General features: G+C 45.4%; 2 protein-coding genes across 3 annotated transcripts; both read right to left on the reverse strand.

The window, feature by feature from the left end:
• Positions 1–4338: 4338 nt before the first annotated feature.
• POFUT2 (protein O-fucosyltransferase 2) lies at positions 4339–16230 on the reverse strand. Its single transcript, XM_059475683.1, has 9 exons — positions 15999–16230; positions 15118–15368; positions 13952–14096; positions 13548–13658; positions 11333–11399; positions 9777–9902; positions 9039–9219; positions 8670–8793; positions 4339–8377 (listed from the first exon to the last, which is right to left on the reverse strand). Exons 1-9 carry the CDS (start codon positions 16172–16174, stop codon positions 8224–8226), a joined length of 1335 nt encoding a protein of 444 aa, XP_059331666.1. The 5' UTR covers positions 16175–16230; the 3' UTR covers positions 4339–8223.
• Positions 15131–16947, reverse strand: YBEY (ybeY metalloendoribonuclease). Of its 2 annotated transcripts, XM_059475684.1 has the most exons (3): positions 16583–16947; positions 16429–16497; positions 16080–16314 (listed from the first exon to the last, which is right to left on the reverse strand). In XM_059475684.1, the coding sequence occupies exons 1-3, from the start codon at positions 16919–16921 to the stop codon at positions 16228–16230; spliced, it is 495 nt and encodes a 164-aa protein (XP_059331667.1). In that variant the 5' UTR covers positions 16922–16947; the 3' UTR covers positions 16080–16227. The 2 variants fall into 2 exon arrangements, with proteins under 2 accessions (XP_059331668.1, XP_059331667.1); XM_059475685.1 differs by lacking the exons at positions 16080–16314; positions 16429–16497 and adding an exon at positions 15131–15368.
• Positions 16948–16980: the final 33 nt, after the last annotated feature.

Genomic DNA, 16980 nt, shown 5'->3' on the forward strand with positions numbered 1-16980 from the left:
GTGATAGAATACACACCCCCAGCTACATCTTCCAACCTAAAACACCATGGAACCTCTCCATCCTGCCCTTCACTTCTATTGCACACAGAGGGAAAACCCAAGACTCCATTATTTCCCCTCTCCCCTTCGCTTTGCCTCCCCTTTTCCTGCAAGCTTTCAGCTATCCAGGCTTGGATGTGAATTAGGCAGAGCTCCTTGGACACTCAGTTTGAGGTGGGGTTAGAGCAGCGCTGGAACCACCATGGATTCTTCCAAGGTTTAGTGTGAGGAGCTGCATCTTGGGATGGGTTGAGATTTTGTGCTGTTACAGCGATTTTTTCTGTTTGCTTTTTGGGCCACCTCAGAGAAAGAGCTGAAAATCAAACCAACTGAAGCGGATCCCCAAATTCCTTTCCAGGCCTTCAGAGGAAGCACAAATCCATGTGGAGCTGAGGAAAGTGGGAATAATTGAGACTCAGGACTCTGCATTTGATTCTTTTAAGATGTTTGGAGGTGCAGGAAATGCCAAATCCCAAAGGAATTCTGTGTCTGTAACATCAAGTGCAACCCCTTTAAAGCAAAGTCCTCTGAATGGGGTTTTCCCAAGAATAAATCCAGATGGGACATGGAAAATCTTCAGTGAGGATTTCCAGCCTTGACTCCACAGCTTTTGGAAAAGTTTAGTAGCCAAACATTATCAAATTTCTATCAGATTTGTATCAAATATGGTGTTTAAATCTTGGACTACTCAGTTTTCTGGGTGGGGAAGTCCTTGAAGTAGCCAAGCTGAGGCATTCTTGAGAATTCGAAGAGTTGTGTCCTTATGATTCTTAATGTAATATTTAAATAGTTACTATTGAGTTGAGACAGTATCAAGAGTGTTTGTTAGAGTGGCAGAAATGTTTTTTCACCTGGACGTGTGTTGGGATAACCAATACTCCTTATATCAGAATGAACTAGTCTTCCTTCTTTTCCCTTTTTTTCTTTCTAGGTTGTGGATCATTGGGGAGAATATTTGGGATAAATAATTGAAAGGCACAAGGGAAGCTTCATGTTCCCAAGGGAATGCTTTAGGTACCACATGCAGCTTCTGAACCACAAGGATAATCCAGGCTCCCACAGAAACCTTCCAAAGCTGGAAGGGACAAGGAAGAAAATTCCAGGAGCAGTGGGAAGTGCTTTCTCCCAGGTCTGGGTGGCATTGAGGTCAGAAAGAGTTCTAAATATTCTTTGTGCCTCTCCTATTGCCAGCCGAGGACTAAGTCAGTGTTCCCAGAGTGGCTGCAGTTCCCTGTGTGTGGAGGAAGGAGGTCCATGCTGGAGAGTGGGAGAAAGATCCCTGTTGGTTGCTGTGTCCTCGGTGGGCAGAGAGGTCTGGTCTTGGCCAGATGGGCTGGTGAGTATTGAATCAATCCTGCCTCCTTTGAACGAGTGGTTGTAATGAGTCATCAGCAAGAACCACTTTCAGCCGGCTTTAGTTCAGTTTCTTCTTCACAAATTTCTGATTGTTTTGACCCTGACATTGCCAAACCCTTAAGTTTGCTAAATTAACCCTGAAAAGGTTCAACAAATGTTGAAAGCAAAGGGAGCCAACCCATCTTTGTTGATCAGCATCGACTCCCATTTATTGATTAAATCAGCCACTTTATATAACAGTGTTAATTAACTTCATGCATATTGCAAAATTTGAGCTCACGATAGGTTACAGAGAAAACTCTAACCCCTCCTTTTGTTTACAATACCCGTGGTTTGTTTATTTAAAACAGGACCAGCGTTCTCACTGTGATATGAAAAGTTCTCAAAACCTTCATATCTGTTCCCAGAGCAGCTATCTGTTCCCAGAGAGCCCAAGGACAGAATGTTTTGCCTGTTATGGGAAGACTGTCTGAGAATCCTGCTGTTTATAGAAAAGGTGTCTGAGAACCTAGTTATTTACAAAATCAAGCCTGGGAACTGAACCAGGCTCTCCACAAACAAATTAGTGCTGAGGGAACTGGCAATAGGACAGCTGGGATCTTATGGCCCTTTGAGGCCACATTGGGTTCACCCCCTGATTTTGGTGCTGAGGGAAAATCCAACTTAAGACTGATCAAAATAGGAAGCAGTTCTTTCACCAAAGTCAGCTTTCCAAACCTTTATTCAGGATCTAAAAAAGATGGGAATACCCTTGGCAGAAAAGTGCTTGTGAGGCAAAGCAGGCTTAAAATGCCTGTGAGAAGGAAATCCAAGAGAAATGGCTGCTGGCTCCTTGAGATCCTGGCTTGCCAGGCAGGTTTTGTACTGGATTGCAAGGCAGTTTTCCTGCCTCTGGCAGGGGTCGCATCCCACTGGAAAGGGGAGAGAAAAAAATTTCCCTTCTTCTTCAGCACAGCCCTGTACCAGGAGTAGCTTGCCCTTATCCCAGAGTTATCCTGCTTCTGGCCAGGATCCCTCTGGTACCTTGTGTTTTCCAAGCTCCCAGCACTGATGGATCTAAACAAGGAGAACAATCCCTGCTCATTCTCTTCTCCATCCTCAATGTTCCCAGGCCCTGCATAACCCTGGCCATTCCCTGACTCCTCATCTCCATCCCACCTTCTCCTGGTTACATCTGGGCCTGAGATGTGTTTAAGCAGCAAATCCATTCCTTTAAAGGAAGCCAAATGCAAAGAGCATCTAGCTGCACAGATGTCTTTAGAAAAGGAATGCAGACATGCAAAGAAGGCCTCTGTCTTCCTGCATTTCCTGTTGTTTTTCTCTGTCCAGTTTTGAAGGGCTTTCTCTCCATGCTTTCCTGTAATCTGGGTATGTCCCTTCCTTTGTCCAGATCCAGTCAAAGGATTGAACAACTGACTTGTGGGACCTAGGATGAGAATGGTTCTGCTAAAATTGGGGAAACAAAGCTAGAAGAAAAATTAGCTTCCTTGAATGCCTGGAATAAAAACACTGGGAAAGAACACTTTTCCATTTGATTTGGTGTCACCTCTCCTTTTCTATGGCTAAAACTCCATGGTGAGCAATCTGAGCCAAAAGATGAAGTGCAGGAGTCTTTGATGCCACAGTGGGCTTACCTTCCCTTTTCTCCTCTCTATGAGGACAGGAAGAACCACTTAACTTGTCCTATCCCTGCCAAGAGCTTTGGTGTTTGAGCAGCCAAACCCAACGTGGTACTGCCCATGGTGTGGGTAAGTCACAGGTTCCTCTTCTCCTCTCTACTGTGATGAACTGTGTAAGAAATGCCATTTCCAGCAGCCTGGTCTGCTGGAAAAGGGGAGAAGGGAAGAGGAAATGTGGTGCCAGAGCTGTGTCCCACCAGTTTGTGGTTCCTTCCCTCTGAGGACAGAGAGTCACTGGGCCGAGATGAGATTGCTGTGAGTGCTTAGGTGAGCAATGCAGGGAACAGAAAGCTTGGAACTGCAGCTACTACTGGAACCAGTGACTTAGGTCTGCTTTAGGTTGCAAAGATCAGGTCTGACAGTCTCAGAGTGACTGAGGGAGAAAAAGGAACTCGTGTAATTCATGTCAAAGCTTCTGTTCTTCCTCATGCAGTCTTTAAATTCTGCGCTCTGAGTGACTGTCCAATATCTTTCTGAGAAGACTTGTCAGAGATTTAGATGGAGGAGTTGAATTTGAGTCCATTCACTACCAAATCTTGCCAAGCCTGAAGGCCTGAGGTGATGACTGCTCTCAACAAAGGTTCTTTATTAATCCTCTGGCAGATTTCCCTCAGCGCTGGGTGGGAAAGGTGAGGGTTTGGATCAGGAATTCTGCAAGCAGGATTTGTGTGACCCTTGGCTTCCTGTGTGTCTGTGTCAGTGAGCCAAAATCAGGAGCAAAGGTTGGTTTGGTTTTAAGAACTTCAGGTAACTTTAAAACAAAATAAATCAAATTTTTCTCTTTTTTTTTTATTTTTAGATGCTGGAACTGCCTTTCTGGATGTGTGCTGAGCTCTCGCTGCTGTGAACTGTGCGGCCTTAATTGCTGCAGGGTTCTATTCTTCTCACAGAGAAATTGGAAATATTTGTTAATTTTAGTGCAGAGATGTTTTCTGAAACCTTTCCCTTTTTTCTACCTTTTAATGGTAGATCTTTCTGCCTCTGAATTTATGGTGATTCTCAGATGTCATTTACTGGCCCAAATTCCTTGCAGCTCCTGGGGCAGAGAGAAGCTTTTCCTGTTGCCAAGGTTCAATGGGAAAATAATACTGTGTGTTGCACCCTCCTTCATACATTGAACTGCTCTTTTTATCTTAGAGCATAGATTTAGTTGATCCTTTTTCAACAGAATGTGGCAGGCTGAACTCACCTGAATTACTAAACCATTCTTTAGATAGTTGATAGTTGAGGTTTTTAAAGGGAAAAAAAAAAGCTAACAACAGGCTTTTCATCTGTGGGCTTTATTGGTATTGCTCCTTAACTGAGCCATACCTTTAAGGAATTACATGGGTGCATTCTAGAAACAGTGTTTCTAGTAATTTGAGGTGTTCCGCAGATTTGGCTCATTTGCAGGCTTTGTTCCCTTTTCTCAGCCTTCCCACTGGATTGTGGTCTCCAAGGAATCTGTAAATCCCATTTGACTCCTGTTCTTTTGGATAATTTTTGCACCATTCCAGTTCAAAAGGAGGCCCTCTGTTAGGATGATTTCCCTACCATTCCCCAGCAGTCTTATCTGCCAGTCTATTTCCTATATTAGTTGGGTTCTTCCAAGATTTCTGAGCTTCACAAGGCAGCAGATTGACTTGGCTTGGGAACTAAACATTCCTGAGGAATCATCTGATAACATCACCACGTTCAACAGCTGATCCTTGAGCTCAAACGATCCCTCTTTCTTCCCTTCAGGCAATTCCAAGGCTTGCTGCTCCCATGTGGGAACAGTTCCCAGTTTGGACTTTCTTGTGGAGTATCCCTCCAGTCTTCCCTGCTGGGATCCTGCTCAGGAATCCATGGGGGTACAGATTTAGCTATTAATTCTTCTCACCCCTGCCCAGTTCTAATTCCAAAGGATTTGGTGTCTTGTAGGAGAGCCGGGGGTCACACACAGTCGGGACGGATGGAGAGATCTCTGCAGCCAGGTCGTGGAACTATCGGTTTATTGCAAAGGGCGTGGTGCAGGGCCCTGCTGGGAGCTGCCAGCCGCAGCTTGGAGCAGGCCCGAGAGAAGAGAGGGGTAGAGAGGATAAGAAGTAAGAACGTAAAAACATAAGAAGGTAAATGGAAAGTAAGTAGGTGAGGGAGTGAGAAAGTAAGAAGAAGTGAGTAAGAAAGGGAAGAAGAAGAAGAAGTGAGCAAAGTTCCTGTTACAATACAATAAATCATCTTCTGTGTTGAATATTCTGATTCTCACTAACCAATCTAGTACAACATACAAATCCTATAGCATTTCCATACAGCCTATAAGAATCACTACATCACCATACTGTGTTACATTTTAAACCCTAAAATCTCCTCTTTGGACCCCTTCTGCCAAGCTGGTAGGGTCTGCTCTGACCCTTGGAGCTGTCTGCAAGCAGAGGGTCTTGTTTCATCAAGAGGGGATTACCTTCAGCTGGCCACACCATTGTTTCCCAGTTGTTCAGTAACTAAGGGATCTCAAAACTTGCTTTCATTTCAATCTCACTTATAGTTTCTATATTCTCAAAATCTTTTGCCAGGCAATCATATTTATAAGGCTTTGCTGTTTCATCCTCCCCAACAGTGTCTGCCTTACCCAGCTGGAGTCTGGTTCCAACTTTGTTCTTACAGCTTCTGCTGCTTTCAGTGTCCCAGGAGTTCCATCAATGGAGTGACAGCATTTTCCACTTCCTCCAGGATTCCCTCTGTTGCCTTTGTGTGCTGGAAGAATATGAAAACCTGGGCTTGCAGGGCTTTACTATCAGGAATTACATCCCTGGATTTGTTCATTTCCTAATATTATCTCTTCCCAACAAACCACTAGGCATACAAGGAACACAGGAATAGATGTGCTAACCACTGTTTACTCCTCTGGAATATCAGAGCTTGGAAAAAAGGGCAGTTTTGGCTTTTCCTGATGGTACCCATGAGGTGCATTTTACATAAAACCCCCTTCCTATGTCTTTCCCTGTATCCACCAGAAAGCCACCAGTTCATCCCCCAGCTACTTCCTCCCTCTCTTCCTTTATCCAACAGAATTTTAATAGGTAAATATTCCCCTCCATAATGGCACCTTTCATTCCAAACCTAGTAACAAATGAACCATTTTCTTTGACCTTCATTATTAGGATTCCACCAAGAGCCAGTGGATGGAAAATTATCCTCCCCTGCCCCCTGCTGGATTCCAGGAGCAGGGATTCTTTCCCTCTTTCCCCCATGGTGCCCACACTGCCCGCCCCTTTTTGGGCTTTGTTTCACAGCTTTTGCTTCCCATCCTTGGATCCTCTCCCTCACTCCAGGAGCTCCCAGCAGTTCCACACCCTCTTTTCTCCCATCCTGATAATTTCTCCAAGAACAGAAATGTGCATTTCCATTTCCTTCTTTTCTCCAACAAGTCCCACAAATCCAAACCTAAACCTGACACAAGGAACTCTCGGTGCCTACAAATCCAAATCCAGACCCGGCCATCCCTAAACCAGCAACTCCAAACACACAATCCTGGACAATTGGCATTCATTCAAACCTAACATTTAGGACACATTGAATACTTCAAAATTCTCAAGAAGCATCCTGTTGCCTTCAGTTCCCAGCGATTTTTGCTTTGGACTCACATGGATTTGGGGCTCAAGGGATGTCCCTGAAAAATCCTCTGTGGTGCATGCTGGAATCCCCAGTCCCATGAATCCAGAGAGTGTTAGAAGCATAGGCTAACCTGGGCCACCAGAAAGGGACTCAATAGCGATGAAGGGGCACTGCTGGAGACCAGCCAATAGCAAGGGGACACTTTAAACACACACTTGAAACTTTGCAGCGATTGGGAAGACCAACACCAAGGGCTACACCCTGATGTGCTGAGACCTGAGCAGCAGGGCTGACTTACGAGATGAATCCTGGGCACTGTATGACTGACTATCAGTATTATTTAGCTAAAAATAGATGAAAAAATACAAACATGACGAAATTAAAGGGACCTCACACAAGAAGGGAAGACTGAGCTCAAAAGCAGAAACACTGCATCTGTGTGCACCAGCATCTTGATTTTTTATATTTAGATTTTTTCTTTGCATTGAATTTTATCCCCAACAGTTGTCTAAGAAATAATGTTATTAGTTTTTATTGGTACAGTGTGAAAATTTGTTATGGCTCCGTGTGTGTGGCTTTGGCCACACTTGTAAAAACACAAAATAAGCACTTGGATTCCTCCAGACACATAATGGGCAATGTGTCAGAAGCCCCCTGTGGATAAACTGCTGCTCTCTTTTGCAGTGGTGCTGAGTTTTGCAGAGTAGTTGAAGGGTTTAACCACCTTCACTGTGGGGAAGGCTGATGGACTCCTGAGTACAGGACTGTGGTGATGGTTCTGCCTTCTGCATGTCTTTCCTTTGTGGACACAAACCAGTGGAAAAGCAAGGCCCTGAAGCAACCAGGACCCTCCTAAGAGGGCCACGAGCTTTGCTCCCCTTCCAGTAGCAGTGCTGAACACACCCATGCTCCCCTGCTGCGGCAGGCAGAGGAGAGAGCTGCTTCAGGAAAATGGAATATTGGCCCTGCTCCACCAGGTACCAGTCTCTTTCTTTGCCAGGCAATGTGCCTTCACATGAAAGATGAATGCCCAAGAGATGGGCCCTGCAGGCCCTTAGAGTGGAAGCAGCTTCCCCCACTTTTAATTCCTCCCTGGGTTGAGACTAGCACTCCCAGGGTGAGCACTCCTGGTGACATGGCCAGGACCCCCAGCCCTGCAGTTAAAAAATGACCACAGACCCACAGAGAGAACCATGGAAAGGTAAGAAATGCTCCAGCAGGCGAGGCTGGGTTGAACTGCCACATCCTGGGCATCGCTTTGCTGCTTCCCATCACAGCTCTGCAGCCAAGAGGCCCCTGTGGTCTGCAGCAACCCATTTGGTGCATGTGGGACCACATGGCAGCAAGCACAGAACATACTGGGGACCCAGGTGCAGCAGCCACATAGAAATGCTGTGAGGTCCAGAGACACCGAGCAGTACAGCTACCCCACGGCATACCCACAGCTGGATGGGGAGCGGGAACTGAGAATACAAGACTGGGTCATACATCGATCCAAAGCAGGTAATTCCCCATGATTTTTCCTCAAAAGTTTGAACTCTAACAGTATCAAAACCTTTGTGTTTCTTTGTGTTTAATATACAATTTTCCAGTGAGCTGGCTGCTCACAGTTTTTCTCTGTTTCACCACAAAATCGGTTGTAAGTTGTTTTTGGATCAAATCCCAAGATCTCCCTTTCCTCATGGATTCGGAAGGAAAATGTTGAAACTGAGGTGCCTATAAAATATCTGTGGAAAAAAATCAAAAGAGGGTTTGTGAGGGGAGGGCAAGTTTTTAAATTGCAAGTAATTAGATTTCAGTTCAATGAACTTCACTGTTCAGTGAAATGATATGATAATAAAATTATTGTATATACACACACAATATAACCATTATACATCTACTATACACATCTCAATTATATCATTGACTATATAATGTCTTACACTATTTGTAAACAACCTTGGGACAAAAATCATATTCAGTTTTGTGACAGTGCTGAATAATAAGCTTTGGCTGAATAAAAGTCAGGTTTGCTACCTTGCATGTGCGCAAATCCACTGGTCAATCACAGCTAAGCCCCCATCCTTATAGAGTTTCAGCTCCTCCAGAGAGGGTTCAAACCTCACCATCTCAGGCAGCAGTTTCTTGAGCAGTTCAATCTCTTAAAAAAGGAAGGATATGAATTTATCTCTGCATTATGAACAGCAACTCACTGCTGTCACACAATGTGTTTGTTTAAGGAAATCCCGGGTGAACAGTTACAGAGCAAGTGACACCAAAATCTACCAACAAGTTTTACAAATTCAGTTACCAAAATTCACAGCATTGCAGGGAGGGAGGGGAGCCAGCGGTAATTGCTGCACTCCTCTGAAGTTACCAATCCTCAAGTAACTGTGATCTGCCTACCTTCCTCAACAGCATCAGTGGCTACAAAAACTCTTTCAAGTTTAAGTGACTCCAATAGGCTATGGATTTTCTTTACTGCTCCTTGCAGGGAAGGCACATCTTCTCTGTGACCCCAAACAAAGTCTCTCCTTCTGAGATGAACCCCAAGGTATGGGCCACCTAGAGCTGTGCCTGTCTTAACCTACAAGAGAAAGATTGAAACTTTAAAACTTGAGAGTATCACTGTTCACACTGTAAAACCAGAATGCAATCATCTCTGTATAAGGCACAGAATCTCTCTAGTTGCAGACAGAAAGTTTCAAGTATGGACTGGAAGTAGCTTGGGACACTTGTTGCAACATTTAGATCTTGGGTGGCCACCATCATGCAAGAGAAACTGGAGTGCCAAATCTTTGTAAGCAAAAATTCCTCTCCCTTACCAAATAAATCCTCAACTGGCAGGTTGCAGCTGAACATTACACCCACACATAGTGTTGAAAACAGGAAGAAATTCAAGTTTCCTTTACTGAAATGAGGGCAACAAAGATCTGGCCTTCAGAACCAGTAAGGCACACCTCGACAGACTCTGTTAGCTTGTGTCACATGGGGAGAAGAAGGTGCATGAGGAACATGTGTATCCACCTTGATGTGAACAGAAGGGTGTTGCTCACCTGTACCTTCCAATATGTCCTACAGCACACAACCAGGAATACACAAATAAAATATTTGTTATGGGAAACAGACTATTAAGGATTTTACCTTCATCTGTGTCCAGTCCTCCTTGTACTGAGTCCTGTCTGCCTCATCAGTGGATTGAAGGTATTTCTTCCTAAACTTGTCTCCCACCACACGAAGGTGTTTAGCAAACACCATGCTCCGACGGGTCTGTTGGAATAAGAGCAGACACTGAGTCAAAAAAAGGAGAGCTAAAAATGAGTAGGTGGAGACACTTTCACATACACAGCACTTTCAGGATACAGTTACTTCTGCAGTACTCTAAGCAACGATTTTATCCAAGCTTTAATAGTTTATTTCTAATTATCACCATATTTATAACCAGCATACTCACCTGCCCCTGCAATACACAGGTATAGGGAGGACACTGCAGTTATTTACACAACAGAATACATGATACACCAAATTAAACACCCTAGCAATATACCTCACTTCTGGAAACAAAAGCTGGGCAAACACTTTAGTGTGCTAAACACCTTTAAGAATAAAACCTGCTTTAAAAATATTATGTATCTAGCCACAGACACGCCTAGGAAATTCAGTGGAAAAATGACGAAAAAGGAATTATTTCCTTAACCTGTGAGTAATAATCTCTAAGATTCGGTGATGCAGTTACCCCTGCACACAGCCACAAGTGGCCTTTTTATTAACAGGCAAAAGAATTACAGAAATCTCAATTTTTCCCTTTTTGTCTGCAAAGAAACAGAGAAGGGAGAGATGCTTCTCAGAGGAACATGGAAAAAAGAGAAGAGGCCCTGGGCCCATGCTGCAGTGAGAAAATTTTTGTTTGGACATCAGGCAAAACCACTGGGGCAATGTTTAAAGTGCCACTGCTAAGAAATGTGTGCTATAGACCCATGTGGATTTCATGTCTCCTTTTACAGGACAAGTCATACTAAAATATAGTTGCATTTCTTTCTTTGAGAGGTCACTCTCAATGAATAATTCTTGGGTAGCAAACTAGTGTTTGGTCTACTTCTGGAAACATGCCACATCTCAAGTGAATAGCCCAATATTTACAAGACTGAGGTCCGTGTAATTTGTTTTGTAGTATCATGACAGTCAGTCAGTTTTTCTTAGGAATTTCAACTATATCAAGCACTCCATGGCATGTTCCATTTTCCTGTGTCTGAACTTCAACATTTTCTTAAAACTTTTATGAAAGGAATTATTTACCATAGACCTTTGCCTTGAAACCCATGGGAATTTTGCCTTTGAAGCCAGTGGGGAGGGATTTGGGGCAGCAACGAGCACTTTACAGAATTCTTTTGAAAAGACTAATCTTGAGGTTGACTAGATAAGAAACTGCTCTCTTCTGATTGTAGATATGTCATATAGGGGAAGTCCTTTTATCACCATGACCTGCAGCACTAGGCCTTTAGGCACAAGACAGCAGGGAAAATTCCTGTGTCACATTAATCCACAGCAGCCTGAAACCATGTTAGCACACATTGCTGAAACAGAAGGCACAAGTGACTTTCAAGACAAGAAACCCAAGGCAAAACTGAAGCACGCATTGGTTACTGAATTTTAGCAGAGCCAGGGAAAAAGTCTAGAGAAGCTATCTGTAAAATACTCACATTCCAATAATCTTTCCCTCCGTAGTGGTCATGAAGAAGGTTTTCAGCTCTGTCTAACATCACTGACCTATTGAAAATTGTAAAACTGAGTGCAGTTCCCTTAGGAATAGAACTTACATTATGACGTTTCTTTACACATTTGCTGAGATAAAGCACAGAATATAGTCTGTTTGCTAAAGGAACATGGGGAATAAGGGACAGGCTCCTGGGAATGAGGCTCCTAGGAGGCAAATGCTAGTTCTCTACAAGGCAAATTGTGACCCACAGTCTGCTAGGGAGAGAAGGGAACCATGTCACTCCCTGTGCCTGCTCTCTTCCCTAATAAATCATATCTTGACTCTGAAAGTTAAACACTAACAAGCATTAACCACCTCTCACAGTCTTTGTAACAGTTGCTATAGGAGAAATCAGATTTCTAACAGGGAGAGTAATCCAAAGGGGACAAGTGACCTGTGTGATAATGCTCGGCCTCAGAGCACACAACAGCCTCTGGGAGCAAGCAGAAGATCATGAAAACAAACCCAGAGAAGGTGCTTTCCACATGTAGAATAAAACGTCCTACAGTAAAACAACAGATCAAAGAACACAGAGACATTACCAAAATGTGTGGTAGTAGACAGCAGCTTGCCCTTCTCACAAATAAACACAGTTCAGGATTGCGTACTAGAAACATAACTGCACTATGAAAATTCTAAGAGAAGAGATTTTGAGAGCTTCAAGTATTCCAGAGCATAAGAGATGTAGATTTAGTTTGTGAGCACACTGATAAGAAAACACACAGAAAAATGCTTCTGCTAAAAGGGATCAAGATCATTATCTGCATCTCCTTATACTAAAAACAGAGGAAGCAAATAACCAATCAACTTTGGATTACCACTGCTGATCATCAGCTGTACACCCGCACGGAAGGCCCTAAATCACCTGGAAACAGACAAGACTGTGCTGGTGAAGAAGCAGCACTACATCTAACGGGATGATTGGAGGTGATTGAGGGTACTAATTGAAATGCATTGAAAAGTTGCCTTGAAGTGACCACACTTGAGGGGTAAAAATCCAGTCCTAGGGCCACACAACTGGTTGCCCAGCCAGAAGAGCAATATGGGAGATAAGAGCTCTGAACAATCATAGTAGTTTGAAGACACTAGCACACATGAAGATAAGGGACATCTCACTGAACATTGCCTAACAAGATTTCCTGACAGCCTTCATTAAAGGTTTTCTTAAAACATGGCACAGAAAGGTTGCATGGATTAAAAAAAAAAGTATGGAGACAGGGATAAATGCATGGCTCTCATTGCAGATGGAGGTCACAAGTGGAAGGTCTCTTCACCATATTCCTAAACAACGTACAGAAGGGCATGAAAGTAGGTGACACAGCTTAATTATTTTAAATTCCTCAGAGCAGCTAAGGCCAACTATGAAGAATTAGAGAAGTCTGATCACTGGCCAATAAAGTGGTGGATGAATTCTAACGCAGGAGTGAGTGTAGTAAAAAAAACCAACAAAACCTGGCTTCATCTAATAACTAAAGGTCTTGATGGTCAGGAATGAGGACAGTTTGGTGCCAACATCAAGGCAACACTCAGAGGTTAAAATAAGGAACCTGTGTCTCAAGAGTTAGCAGAAAAAGATGAGAGCACTTGACAGAACATGCCATTTGTACTGCAATGTAACAGGTTTACCCACACACAGTGCAGGATCCTGCTGAACTGGTTCCATAAGGTTTGGAGATTGGCAGTGGTGACAACCAAAGGCATGGAATGGCTTTCACATGGCGAGCAACTAATGGAGCCAGGGCTCTTCCAGGACTGCAGAGGAGACTGCTGAGGGGGAATGTGCCAGAGATGTAAAATTACATGTGCTGTGGAGTAGAATATGGAACAGCTGATGGTTTAGCATCTCTTACACTGCATGATCTAGGGGATTATTTGATGATACCTTGGAGGTATGAGTCACAAAGGCTGCCTGAGAAGGAATATAAAGGAGCTCAAGGCTATCTGCTCTTAGGTTTGAGCACTGCAATCTTTAACTAAACTTACAGTTAAGTGTTTCTTGCACTGTAAATTTCTTTTTTATTATTTTAACAGAGTACAATAATTCAGTGGTGAAGTATCTCAACAGTGGACAACCCTTTAAATTCCCCCTGCTCTTGCCACCTAGCAATGGGGTTGTACAACAATTATACAACAATACATAGTTATACAAGGCAACTCACTGTGCTGAAGTGTTCTTCAGAAGGATGGGAGCCACAATAGAGGCAGATCCTTGGACAGACAAGCAAGAGGCATTTAGGCCTCGTGTTTCCTCATAACCCCAGAACCAGCCCCTAAATGGGAACACAGAGGATTGGTTCACAGGCTTGTATTTTAAATTAATGCCAGATATAAAACAAAACATCCTAAAAAACTACATATGATACAAATAAACTAGCCACCTCCTTTACACTGCTTTTCAGTGTAGAAACAACTTTATAGAATTAGATCTTCTCATACAAGTACAATGTTTTACTATTCACGGGCTTTTTAAAAACAAAGTGAACTCCAAGCACCCAGATATCTACAGTAGGGAAATATCTCTCTGAATACAACTGTAAAGACCAGAAGGAATGCTCGATGTTACCTGTAGTAGCCATGTTTGTCTCTGGAGTACATCAGCTGATCAATGCATGGTTTTTCATCTATTTTTTCTTCCCATGTTCCTTCTTTCCATCCTTCTGCATAGCCTTGTAGCACATAAACCTGTTCAATAAAGGGCCCACCTGACTCTGAACAGAAGGCAAAGCAAAGGATTTGTAAGCATTAAAACCCACACCGTAAAGGTATGAACAAGGATCAGTTGCAGTTAAAAATCTGCTAGAAATGCTAATATTACACTACTCTCTCTTCTCTGTTTTCATTATAAAGAAGGAAGGGAAGTTCTGTGAGAGCTAGAAAAGCTAAAAGGGTCAGGCAATGTGATCACCTGCTATCCCACCCAGCTCTGTGTGATTTAATGTGCCAAATGCAACAGAATCACTGTCACGTGGTTAAAACACACAGATTTTCAGTGCTGTAAGCAGCTGCCACAGGAGGAGCGCCTCCAAGAAAAATGCCAAGTACAAGCCCTTCTTCTCCTAAAGTTCAGGGTCTCTACAAGCATTTTCTTGGCAGGCAGGGAACAGCTTTCCCTTCAGAGCTCTTTGCAGCAGTGTGACATTTGGTGGCCTTTATTTCCTTTGCTGAAGATGTTAGTCTGCGGTGTTCACCAATTGAAAATTTGGTGATTAGCTCAACATGGCATTAAATCCTAAAGGAACCAACTTCACTTTCTTATGGAAAGCCTTTCTCTTAGACACAAAGAGCAAGGGATATTTCAAGTATACGCAATATCAACGATGAAAAAGTAAGTTAAGGGAAGAACCTGCTTCACAACTTTTACTGTCCAACCACCATATCCAGGAAAAAGGTGACTTGTCTGTATTCCAACAAGCTGCCTCTCTCCTTATGGTCTTGTCATTATGGTCAAAACCACACGGAAATACCACAGGTGAATTTAACCACAGGTACTAATTGTCTATCTTCAAGGGTCCCAGAAGTCAAGGGGGCAGCAGTGCTACATCAAACAAGCTGCCAAGTAATTGGGTTATTCCATCCCAGTGGTTGTGTAGCTCAGCAAAACTTCTTCCCATCCCTCCTCTTGCCACCTCTACGATTTTTTTTTACATGAAAGCCCCTATAAGGACAAACCTCTTAAGAAACCATATCAAATATTTAATTAATTGTAGATTGCATGATTCTGTACCCCACCTGCAAGGAACTGCTCATATTCGATGACAGGGATGTTCTTGTTGAGACTCGGGATATCAAAGAACTCGGCCCAAGCGATCTGAACCTGGAGGATATCGGCGCTCTGCCAGTGATAAAGACGTCCCCAGGGAGGCAGAACCAACACCCAGTTTTCACTTTTCCGCAGGGTCTTTAGAAGGGAAGCAATGCGAACATAGACATCTCTGCGAAGGTTGAACCCTTCAGGGGGGTTTACATCATACAAAAGGTATCTGGGGAGAACAAAGGAATACCATTTTTTCTGGGAGCACATTGAGGCTATTACACGTTTTTCTTTTTTACCCTACAATCCTGTGATGAAACTGTTGGGAAGAAAGTTGTTCCTCTTTTTGAATTTGTGGTACTTGGAAGGGGAAGAAGTATGGGAAGTCAGAACAGTGTGTGCCACAGGGGCTGGAGGGGCCACTAGGGTCTCCTGGCGAGATGGCACATGAAAGGAGCCTTTCTTGCAGAGGGTCAACGAGCAAAGAATCTTGCTCATCCAAAGGGTAACGTGGAGTGCGTGGTGAAAATGGTGAAACCACAGGCATATAACCCAGGCAAACTCTTGTAAGCTGGACACAAAGGCAGGAGGGCACGCTCCAGAGAAGTAGAGGAAAAGAATACATGTGGGAGCTAGATAATCCCTGTGGGGTTCGTTACAACACAGGATATTCTACAGACCAAAGCTCTCGGACAGCTGAGATGTCACCTTCCAAAAACAACCCAAAAAAGCACCAGTAGGCGAAGGAGGCCCTCTACCAGCTGAGGGCCGAGACACGGCGGAGACATCGCGCGGCGGGGGAGATCTCGAGGGGCAGGACCGGCCCGGGGTCGGACGCGGTGGGGCCGGCGCTGCTCACCTGGTGCGCGAGGCGGCAGCGGCGGCGGGCAGCGAGGAGGCGGCGTGGCCAGCGCGGAGGGCGGCGGGCGGCGGCTCGGAGGCGGCGGCGAGCGACGGCGGGAGGGCGAGCGCGGCCAGGCCAAGCAGCAGCGGCAGTGTCGGGGCACAGCGGCCGCCAGGCCCCAGCGCCGCCATCCCCACGACACGTCCGGGGCGGCGCCGAAGGAGCCTCTGCCCCTCTCCGTCTCTCAGAAGAGGCCGGCGGTGAGGGGCCGCAAGCGGGAGCCTGTGAGGCGGTTCAACTCCTCCAGGATTTGCACTTCCTTCTGGTACATCTGCGGGAGCAGCGGCGGTCAGCACCGGGCCAACCCCGGTTCCCGTCACCGGGGCCTCCGGTCCACCCCATGCCGGACCCCACCCACCCTCCCCGGCCCCAGCGCATCCCGCACCTGCTCCCACTCGGGTTTCGTGTCGTGCCGGTAGCCGAGCAGGTGGCACAATCCGTGGGCCGCCGTCACCTGCGCGGGGGGCAGGAGCACAACATGTGTTACTGACCGAGCCGCATGCCCGCCCCACCGCCCGCCAGGCCCGAGCCGGACTCACCGTCAGGACACCGTCAAAATCCTCCCCGGTTTCGCGGCACTGCTGGTGGATGTATTCCACCCCCAGGAAGATGTCCCCCAGGTTGTATTCGCCGCGGCAACACGGCCGCGGCAGCTCCCCCGCCTCCACTTGGTGGAACGGAAAAGAGAGGACGTCGGTGGGCTCCAGGCAATGTCGGTAGACGCCGTTCAGTCTCTGCATCAACGCGTTGCTGGCGCAGACTAGCCCTACGTCGAAGCGGGAGGCGCCCAGGGCGGAGCGCAAGGCACATACGGCGCGGCGGAGCGGGGCCCGGCGCACGGGCACGGCGCGCTGCGCATTTCGCAGCACCACGCTCATGGCAGCGCCGCCACCGCCACCCGACCGACGCCCCGCCCACCACAGTGCGCCTCGGTCCT

The sequence above is a fragment of the Ammospiza nelsoni genome, chromosome 7 (assembly GCF_027579445.1).
Source record: "Ammospiza nelsoni isolate bAmmNel1 chromosome 7, bAmmNel1.pri, whole genome shotgun sequence".
Classification (NCBI taxonomy): Eukaryota; Metazoa; Chordata; class Aves; order Passeriformes; family Passerellidae; genus Ammospiza; species Ammospiza nelsoni.